An 11,051-nucleotide genomic window follows, 5' to 3' on the forward strand; every position below is an offset into this window, starting at 1 on the left:
CGCCTCGCCAGGAATCCTGCCCCTGACATTATATTCACGGAGCCGGTCGTCAGCCATATAGCGACCGTTTCGTTGCAAATAGGACCGGCATAGATCCCTTCAAGTAATGAACTAATTCAAACTTAAGGCATTGATTGATAAGCTCATCAGTGTAGCGGACACGCGTAGTATATTCTTTGTACGTTTTTCTTTTCTTTTTTTCCCGTGTAAGTTTTTTTTTTACTCATGCCAATTTAACTAACTTTTCTGCGTGTCCTTGAGAAGCGCGCACTGTAGGCCGAAAATGGCTGTCGGTAAACATACTGATTGCACATTGATCTCAAGGTCTTGTACAACTACCAAGCGCGCCTCCATTGAGCGGCCGTGGAAGTAACGAGGCGAAAAGAGAAGCACACAAACTAAAAGCAGGAACAGAAACAAGCGAGTTTTATTTAACAAATTTGTTGTGCGGCTATACCGAATGTACACATCAACCAATATTTATCCAAAAAACTTTGTGTCTATTTGTTAATCAGGACCGTTGGCATTATATGATAACGGCCCTTAACACGCGCGATAGCTTCCTCGCAATCCATTTTTCGTAGCCGCGTGTCGCTACTGACGTCAGGAGAAAAATAAGTCAAGAAAACTTCAAACACGTGGAAAGGTTAACAAAAAGACAAAAATAAAGAAAAGCTGGCGGAGCCAGCACTAACGTAACAGAAAGAACAGCTGTGAAAGCAGCGATATAGTGGTGAAGCCTGCAGAGCAGTGCTCTCACAATTTCTTTTGAGTTTTTTTCTTACATGCTTTTTTTTTTTTTTTTAATTAGTAAGTATATGTCTCTTTCACTCGTTGACACTTTGCTGTCGTTCCTTTTTATTTTTCTTGCGTGCATCGGATGAAAGTCGGTGGTAAGGATGTCTTCATCTCCGACGCCACAACGCATCCTTGAGCAGCAGTACGCTGTTGGTCTAGTCACCGGTCATCATCTCCATGAACTCTGCGAAAATAGATGGACAGAAGAAATGAGAAATTGCACCTTCATAAGCAAATATCTCGCCCAGACCTGCCCAAACCAAGCAAGGACTTTGGTATGCAGTCTCTTCTTTCATACATGTCAAAAGCTTAAATTACGCGGATGGAGATGGCTATAACGTCTGCTGATTACAATACGACTACGTGGTAAAACGTTGCTACCTTAAAGTTTTCATTCCGGCTTTTTTTTTTTTTTTTCTCCTTTTTCAATTCAAGCATAATAGGCATAACGAAGTAACGTTAAAGTGGCTTTCGATATAAATAAGTTGCTTTATATCGAGTGGTCAACTCAATTCGCCCTTCGAGTTGATTGCTCGTATTCTGAGCACCACCTATTGCATCCATTACAGCAAAACTATTGGCGCGGAAAGGCGGCTGTTAGCATTAATTTCCTTATAATCTGCCGGGCTGTCCTTTATTAAGTATGCGAAATAATCTGGGCGCTTTCTTTCTTTCTTTCTTTCTTTCTTTCTTTCTTTCTTTCTTTCTTTCTTTCTTTCTTCCTTTCTTTCTTTCTTTCTTTCTTTCTCTCTTTCTTTCTTTCTTCCTTTCTTTCCAAGGAGAAAGTTCTTTTTAACTGCATTCATTTTCTGTCTGTTACCGTTATACTCGCACATACAGCTGTAGCACCGAAACCGCCGCGACACCAAAAGCAAACGCCCTCTCGTCTGCTCCTTTCGAAGTGCTGCTAGACCCTCTAGATACACAGAAGAACAATCCAAGAACGGTGCGACAGAACCTGGCCGAGCCGACAGTACAACGTTGGACAGTACCGCGTCGGTTGGGAGAGGAAGTGAGAGGCAGACAAGACAAGCAAGACGCCGGTCGAGTGACGCCGGCAAAACGAGGTCGGGGTCGACCGGCTTGTGCTGCTCAGAAGGCGTCCGCCGCACTTGTACGCAAGCAAGAGCACGAACACACACGTATTCTCAGTCTGTGTGCTTGCTTGGCGAAGGCGTGGCGGCTACGCGGCTGGCGATTCCGGTTACGTTGGAGCACATCGTCGTTCGGGTGTCGCCGCTCGTCGCGCGCCTGTGCCGCCCTCTCCTCCCTCAACCCTTTTCGCGCTAGCGGGCGCCTTTTGCCCTTTTTGTATTTTTCTGGCTTCCTCGCCTTGCCGGTCCGCAACTGCCGTCGCGGCTGTGCCTGCATGCGTCGCCGGGCTCTCTTGTCACTGGCACATATTGGGTGTCACCTCGGTTGTGTTACACAGTTCTTGGAGGGAGATAATACGATAACGACATCTCGCCACTTCTACTGCTTGTCTGCGTTGAAGGAATTCACGCGCATATTTTCGGGCGCGACATTTTAACCACGTGCTTATCTACCGGCATCTGAAAAAAAAAAAAAAAAAGAGAGAGAGAGAGAGAGAGAATGATCTGAACCTAGTTACAGACGGCTGTCGGACTAGGTACGTGGACGTATTGCTCCACGGATTTAAAAAGGTGGGGAGTATGGCGCCTTTACAAGCAAACATATTCAGCGAAAAGAAAATAAAGAGCTTAATACATGTCCTGCAGACTTTTGCGTCCTGTTATGCTGGTTCTTCCTTTTAAAACCAATTTGTTTTGGCCAAGAAACTTCTACAAGGCATCTATTAGGTAAATAGATATATGGTCTGTCGTCCCTCTCCGTCTGTTTACTATTTAGAATAGAAGAAACCTCAATTCGCAGTCTGTTCAACTTTTTGCGCATCCTTATATGCCGGGTGGACCGACCCATAAAATTTCGATTATTAGGAACAAACCAATAGACCCGTCGTGGTCACCCTTGAATGATATGCCTCAATTCATAAAGAAATCGATGAACTGAGGAGGAGCATCTAGTACCGTCGAAGTCGACCGTGCCGCTGCCGTCAGTGTCGATCTCGGCGATCATCTCGTCCAGTTCGTCCTCGGTGAGCGCGTCGTCCAGGGCGCGCAGGATCTCACGCAGATCGGACACGTTGATGTAGCCGTTTCCCTCCTTGTCGTAGAGGCGGAAGGCTTCGCGAAGCTCCTCCTGCATGGCCTCGGAGTCCTCCTCCACCAGGAAACGAGCGGCCAGCGCCACGAACTCCTCAAACTCCAGCTCTCCGGAACCTGCATGTGCGTGTACGGACACAGTTATTCCGTTCATCTGGGTTAAGAGCAACATTTCTGCATTTATGAGACAACTACCCCTGATGTGGCCAGGACAGCCGCGTGTAACCCAACGGGATTGGGTCATTTTATGCCGGCTTTTATTTCACTGAAGATATTGCTCACCGTCCTGGTCAATTTCAGCGATGAGGTCTTTCAAGTCCTTCTCCTCGAACGTCTGTCCCAGCGTACGCAGGATCGCCGACACCATGTTGGTGTGCACGTAGCCCTTCTTGTCGCGGTCGAACATGTCGAACGCCTTACGCAACACTGCACACGCGGAAAGAGAAAGAGAGACAATGTGTAAGGAGCGGGTTACACTGTGTAGCCGTTGTATAGTATTAAAATCCATCGTAACAACGCACGCGTCGCTATTTTACAACAACCCTTCAGTGCTTCAAGACTCTGATATTACCAGGGCCACATTAAACACCGTGGTTTAACTGTCCGATGCCGTATAATATTTAATTTAAATGAAACGCAAGTTGGAAAAATTTTTGAAAAACGCTGCTGCAGCCAGGCAGCCAGACACCTTCAGGTGCGCGACCAGGCTGTGTGATGGCAGATGTGCATGGCATTTTTCGCCCGTTGGCTTTTCAGATACCCAAAGTATTTTTGTCTTGCTTTGTTTTTGGTGAGACCAATTACAGAGAATTGAAAATAAAGCACAATGGCCATCACTTCGAACACTTCGAAACTATGCTACGTCGTGTGAGAATGAGGAAAACTGGCTCTTTGAACTCTTTGGACTGAAGGAGTAGCCGACGAAAATTACGAGCCATAAGAGGATAAGGGCTTTCTTTGCGTCGTGTCCTCTTCTGTGGTCGTCTTTTTTTGCGCCATCTTCGTTACGAGCAAGTATGAATCACCAACTAGCCCAGCGTCATGTTTTATCGAACTCCATACCTGAGCGCGGTATGATGGCTTTATACCTCCTTCATTTCACAGGTGAACAACTACCGCTTGCATTCTCTTTCTTTCTTTCTTTCTTTCTTTCTTTCTTTCTTTCTTTCTTTCTTTCTTTCTTTCTTTCTTTCTTTCTTTCTTTCTTTCTTTCTTTCTTTCTTTCTTTCTTTCTTTCTTTGTATCGGTTTCGTGACACCATTAGAAAAACTTCTCAACTAAACCGCCCGTAAGATAATTGGTCGAAGAAATAATAGTTTATTACCTACACACAGACGTAACTGCTGCTGAAATGGCTTCATTGTAATACAGACAGGATGATGTCTGGGTCCTTCGCTATTTGTTCTGTTCTTTTTATTCTTTTTATTATTATTTTTTTTGCGACCTCACAAGACACTGCAGACCACTGTAGACATAGTCTACTCTCTTTTTCAAAATATTTTGGACGGGAGCCAGGAAAATAAAACCCAAATGTAACAGTGCGCTACACCTGCAGCTCCCAAATATTTTATACTTTGCTCCTGTCCAACACTATTTCGCTCATGAGCCGCTCCCGACTGTGAAAATGTCACGCAGAGTGACTCATCAGTGGTCGGATTTGATGCGTTTTTATTAATACGTCCGTCAAGCTTAATAAACGATTACGTTGTTATCGATTAGGACAGCGGCACACTAGAACTGAAAGTGCTGGTGCCGGTTTACAAGTAAACTTGCGCCTATATCACTACGCATACAATTATACAATTAAAATTAAGTCAAGACGAAAATATATCAGTTCAATAATAAGATGAGCTACATTTTATTTCTCCTCTAAAGAATAGTGACGTGTTGACCAAGCAATTATCAGCTTAGAGTGTTGGGTGTAGGTACAATGATTTTCTGGTTATATGAGACCGCATTACAGACACCGCTAAACGCTTGAGCGAGGCATTCTTTGCAGTACGCTGAATATTAAATTGATTCGAAACTATTCACTACAGTGCTGCTTAGGGTCAGTCTTTTCGTTTCCGTTTCTGTTGTAGATTTCATGCACCATTACTCATAGCCGAAACCCTGATGTTCCCCGATGGCAACCATCTTCTCACTACGTTCAAATCCCCTCTCGAAAGCAACGAACATTGCCATCAAAACAAGGCGCCTGTCAGTGCAATGCATGGCCCACTTTGTACAAAATAAAAACCCTATGTTTGACGGAATGTTGTCCGACGAGGGTCGACTGTATCTTTGTACCGAATATAGACTAACATGTTACCGAATATGCATCAATGATATGGCACTGAAATAAACAGTTAACTCGCTCAAGATAGTATGATCTTCATAAGAAAGATGTCGAATAACGTATTGGGAGGGAAAGGGGAGATGAGGGGGTCTAAAGGCACACACACGCACTCTCGCTCATTTCTTTCTTTTTTTTTTTTTCTTTCGAAAAGGCTAAAAATTAACGAAATGTGAACAGGGCTGGAAAGTAGCCCTATCTATTTCCATTAAACCATCTCACTATCTTGTAGTAACTTTGAGCGACCTCGAGTGTGGTAAAATATGTACACGCATGTGTACATAGTTATACTCGATAGCTTTACTTCCTTGTTTGAATTACAGTTATACTAACGCAATGTGTTTTTCTTTACTTGGAGAAGCTCGAAACCTGAACGCTGTTTCTGAATAGCACGTCAATGAAGTTGTAATGCAAAAAAAAAAAAAAAAAGCACACGAGAACAAATTTTGTTGCCGTTTTTTGCAGAGAAATTTAAAACGTCGCAAGAGTATTAAAGAAAAACAAATGTTCAGAAAAAAGTTTGCTCGTCACTAATGCTAATGAAGTGATCTCTGGTTGAATGATGATAGCGGGTTTGTCTTCTGCTACCGCCACCTGTGAGTTCTGGCTACTAGAACTACACAAAGTGATGCAGTCGCTGCCATAAATGCATACCGCTAAATCCCCGACCACCCTTCAAGTAATAACAGCGCAGTAGACGACCGGTTTTAATCGTTTGTACGCTTCGATTTTTCAGTTTAGCAGATTCAAAGGACTACTCCGAAGGAATGCGGCCTCTCTTATCGCGCTAGGCCTAGCACACATGGGCGCTTAGCTGTCGACGGGAGGGCTAGAAAATGCGCGCGCGAGACTCCCGCAGGATGTTGCACAGCTAGACGACCGGGAATCGCGGCATGCCTGCGGCTCGGGGTGGCTATTCTGGGAGGCAGCCGAGGGACGGACGACCGTTGCGCAGTGTGTACGCTCAGGAATGGAAGAGTGGGGCACGACCCTTCTCCGTTCTCAGCTGGCGCCCTGGGAGAGCGTTTTCACCGAGGTGCACCTTCAAAGGAAGCGAGAACGGTTTTTATGTATCGAGAACACGACTTTGGCTGGCACTCGTTGTCTCGTGACTGCGTACCATCGATTATGACTTCGGATGTGGCTTATTGTTTGTTTGCTTGGTTGGTTGCTTCCCTTTATAACGGCATCGTAGGAACTTTCTCGTGACTGCGTACCATAGACTATGAATTCGGAAGCGGCTTATTTTTGTTTTCTTGGTTGGTTGTTTCCCCTGATAACGGCGTCTACTGCCGTGTTAATAACACACTGAAAAGCGTGCTTCCTTTTATGAATATATAAACTGCGGTGAAACGTTAAGCATAGGAGACAAGTAATGATATGTTATGTGGTGGCACATCGTTGGTGAACGTGTCAGTAATGATAATGACAATGAATACAAAACAAAACTAATCTAAAGATGAAAAGGGCTGTCACGTTAATGATGTTCGGTGCTGGTCTTTGCGCTGACAACCCGCAGATGTAAGCAACCTCTTCGAAACAAATTTTCAACAAGTGTGAGTGAAGAACGGGACATAGAGAGCACGAATTCGAAGAAATAAGAAGCGACAAGCCTGAAAAATTGATAATGAGCCACAGGCTCGCTTTTTTTTCTTTTTTTTTTTTTTTTAGTGCAATAAAAGATGCAGCAACTGCCTCATTTCACACTGGGAACCTGGACCGCACCACGGGGGAAGGGGTAGTGGAGTGAGTGAGAGAAGAAAGAGGGGCCGTATAGTGGACAGCTCCAGAATATTTTCAACCACCTGGGGTTCGTCAACATGCAAAGACATCGCACACCATACGGGTTGATTTTGCGTTTCGTCTCCATTGAAACTTTGCCGCCACGGCTGGGTCTGAACCAGGACACTCCAGCTCAGCAGCTGGATGGTCTAACCACTGAGCCACCGCGGCGTTTAACTTTACAACGATAAAGCCAAAATATGGTTTTATGCTAAAGTGTATGTGAAGGGGTTCATGTGCGACTGTAACATTACACAAAACAGCAACTGACCACCAGCACCGTCACCCCTATTATTATACTTACACAACTTGCTGAAGCAGAATGGAATTCTATTGGCGAGGTTATAAAAATGAGCAATGGCACTTCTACCGTTCGTGGATGTGATTACCGCTTTAAAATAAGGTTACTTCACGATACTTCCCCTGCATGTATTTAACATCTTAATGAGCTTCCGATGGTCCTCCGCTGAGCCTCTCGTGATTTAAGCAATTCACTTCGCCAGTTTCAGCTCCATGGCTTAGAGTGCCCCCCACCTGCGCCATTATTTTCATTCCTCAGCATTAAGGCCGCTAGCCCGGATATAGAACCTTCAATACCATCCGTACGCCTCTGCAAACAAGAGTATTTTCATGTTCCTCCTGAAAAGCGTGCTTTGCCTTCGTCATACCTATTTTGCAGTGAAGCACTCTTGCAGTTTATACAGAAACGCATTGCCATACAAGCTGACACCAAATTTTAATAAAGACGACCTCATAAGAATTATTTTTATTGTGAGAAGGTAAGATAACTTTATCAAATATGACTACTGCGCTATTTTACGGAGATTATATAAGGCCAATACACAGCTGAGCCCGTGCTTCTGAAAGCGATCGCTGCATCAGCGGCGACAGTAGCAACTAAATTCCCACTGTAATCCAAGCCTAGTGTGGGCAGAACCATTTATAGGACATTAAGACGAATTTTGTTTTTTTTTTTTTTGTTTTGCGCATAACGCTAGGCTACAACTAGAAATTATTTGTATGCATTATAATAACGTAAGTGTGTACACTGCTGTTACGTTGCATGGAAGCGTTTGATGTGTCCTGCGTTAATGTCTCGTTTACTCAACGAATACACGCGATTGGCTAATTCTCTTCATATCTACTTAACCCCGTAAGGGTGGTGCAGTGGTATGGGTGCTCGACTGCTGTGCTCAAGGTTGCAGGATCAAATCCCGGCCGCGGCGGCGGCTTTTCGATTGGGGCAAAAAGCAAGGCGCCCATTTTCTGTGCGATGTAAAATGCACGTTAAAGAACCCCGGGTGGTCGAAATTTTCGGGGCCCTCAACTTCGGCATATCTCATAGCCTGAGTCGCTTTGGAACGTTAAACCCCACAAACCAAACCAAATCATATCTGTTTGCTTTTTCTGTTACCTCCGAATTATCCAGTTGAACATGAACGCGCTGCAATCTTGCATGTCGGCGTTACAACGACAAGCGAAGAAAATTAGAGCAAAATAAGATTTATTTGACAAGTCGTGCCGGCAGTCTGCACACATTTTGTGACGCGCACTGAGCTGAATGAATTTCTGCAAGTCTGCGTATTACGCATATCTCAGTTTTCCTAGTTGGGAGTCGAAGCAAGGTCATGCCGAATACTTGCGGGCAGCGATGTTCAAGCGCAACATTCGAAGTATAACAGTGGACCTCATTGGTTTCCAATTGCTGGATGACTTGGCAAGAAGCCACATTCGAGGCTGAAGGTATATTTAAGTTCTTTATAAATCAGGGTTGCTCTCGCATGCAATCAAACTGCGCGACCAGGTAACCCTGTGACGGAGATGTCTCTTTCCACCTAACCGCTGATTCGAACTTCGCCTAAGTTGCGTAGTTGTTGCCCGATCTGTACAACTAATGTTACCTATTCGACACAGTAGTTAGGCAGTCGCTGCAAAGGCCACAAATAAAGCGTATTTAAAAAAAAAAGAATCTAAACATGCTATCATTCAAATTTATAGTTAAGCTTTTGTACAATATAGGACTTTCATGCAATTTGCATATTTCGCGCCCTTTGCTTCCTTCTTTTCATTTCTTTTTCTTAAACGTCGTGCCCCCCCCCCCCCCCGCTTCTTCTTTTTTTTTTTTTTGTGTGTGTGTGTGTGTCTTCGTGTCTATCAGTATCGCGAATATTTCAAAGCTTGGCTCTCCAGACCCTCCTGCTTGTTAAGCATTTATTTTGGGCTCGTGTGAATGTTACCAGATACAGGCGCTGGTTAAATAACATGTTCCATAAAAATGCAGGCGTCCGCTCCTGGTATCTTGTTAGGACAAATGGGCATTTTGAATTTCGAAAAAAAAAAAAAAAAAAAAAGATGGGAACATCGACAAACAGTAGAATATGTCAAACTTACTCTGCACTTGCTCTTTCGTCAGATCGTCCTGTAACCAAAAAACAACACAAAGCTCTCAGCATGCATGTCATACGTGATATGCACGTTGCAAACTGCGTAGGTAAACAAAAGGAGACGTATAGTGGCTTATGTTGCTTTGCCATACTTGTGACAATGAAAGCAAGACTTTCTTTTCTTGGTTATTTGCTGCAGTCCTTTCCTTAAATATAAGTTTTCCTGCGTTGTCGAAAGTCTGCGCATAAGGAGTGAATTCAATATCAAAAGCAAAGCTGAACTGTTTTTTTTTTTTTTTTTTTTTTTTTTTTGTGACGTTAACATTACAGATTTAAATATACATCAAATTACATGGATTTACTTATACAAAAGGCTAACCAGAGTGTTGTCAGAGGAGAAAAATAATTAAGCGTTAATAAGGTGTTATTATACATCCTTCAACACACTTTCCGTCTAAGTGTAGGTTTAGTCATAGAATGCCAGCCGAAAGGCTATATCAAAATTTCAAACTTGAAGCACGCAGCTGCAGACTATTACAAAGCAGTTTATTATCATTTAAGTAAACTACCGTAAATAGTGTCAATTAGGTGTTGTAAATTATCGTATCGATCCACTCGTCGATTTCTGTGTATCGACATTTCAGTGATGTTCGCTGACGCTGCTGAAATTGTCACACCAGTACTACTCTCGCAAGAAAGTCCGGGGTTAAAAACTCTACAAAGGCGTTATACAGACAAAATCAGGCTCTATCTTTTATGTAGTTCATAACTATATACTAAAGTGCACACCGCTCGCTTTTCACTGCTATAACAAGCAATAATGCTCTACTTGTTTCCCCCTTGCAACAGTATATATCCTACTTTGCGTTCGTAAAGCGCATGTGCGACCTATGGCTGGGGCACTTGTCTTCTATCTCGGAAGCGGCCAGATTACCTTGCACTCTACAACAATGCCAATTGGTTCAAACCATGATGTCCATGCAACGATAACTTATCAATCCTCATCATTTTTGTGAATATCGTTCTCTGCATGTTCTTTGCTGGCTGCACTGACGATCGTCCCGACCACGACGAGACAACGCAGGCTCATCACAAACGTGTTCACGTTTTGCGAAGTAAAAAATATGAAGGAATAAAAATGTTAGCGGTAAACGGCTGAACAGAAGGCAGGAAAGGCGAAGTAGGAGGCGAACACTTTACCATGTCGATTCACGGCGGGCTACGACGGCAAATCCCTGTAGCGCTGCTCAGACGCACCGGTCGAGGTTTGTTCCCCGAAAGAACCGCGCTGCTGCTTGGGCGTACTCCCGACTGGATAGCAGGCGGGCGGGCGCAAGGCGATCGCACCGCGTGGCCCGACCCGGGGCTCCATTTTTGGAGGGTCACGTCGAGGAGGGGGCGCAAGCAGCAGAAGCAGCCGCCGCCACGCGCGGGCCGAAGGGTCCGTCACGTGACCAGCGCCTCCCCTGACGTCATCACTGGTGTCCGGCGGCCGGCGAACCCCGAGTCCCGAAGGCGGCCAACATCCTCCCTCTAGTTCCGTTCAGTAACACTTGAGGCGCGCAAATG

General features: G+C 44.5%; 1 protein-coding gene across 1 annotated transcript; it reads right to left on the reverse strand.

Moving 5' to 3' along the window:
* Positions 1–408: 408 nt before the first annotated feature.
* Positions 409–10,837, reverse strand: LOC146196488 (troponin C). Its single transcript, XM_084598228.1, has 5 exons — positions 10,683–10,837; positions 9,490–9,517; positions 3,264–3,407; positions 2,847–3,098; positions 409–982 (listed from the first exon to the last, which is right to left on the reverse strand). The coding sequence occupies exons 1-5, from the start codon at positions 10,683–10,685 to the stop codon at positions 954–956; spliced, it is 456 nt and encodes a 151-aa protein (XP_084454354.1). The 5' UTR covers positions 10,686–10,837; the 3' UTR covers positions 409–953.
* Positions 10,838–11,051: the final 214 nt, after the last annotated feature.

Source organism: Amblyomma maculatum, chromosome 3 (assembly GCF_055883805.1).
Source record: "Amblyomma maculatum isolate TAMU_Amacu chromosome 3, ASM5588380v1, whole genome shotgun sequence".
NCBI classification, from domain to species: Eukaryota; Metazoa; Arthropoda; class Arachnida; order Ixodida; family Ixodidae; genus Amblyomma; species Amblyomma maculatum.

Bases quoted from the DNA above. Each gene is read 5' to 3' on its own strand.
- LOC146196488 (XM_084598228.1), bottom strand. The intron at 3,099-3,263 runs GTGAGCAATATC...ACGCACATGCAG, and splicing joins CGCTGAAATTGACCAGGACG to GTTCCGGAGAGCTGGAGTTT. The intron at 983-2,846 runs GTACTAGATGCT...CTATTTTCGCAG, and splicing joins CGGCACGGTCGACTTCGACG to AGTTCATGGAGATGATGACC.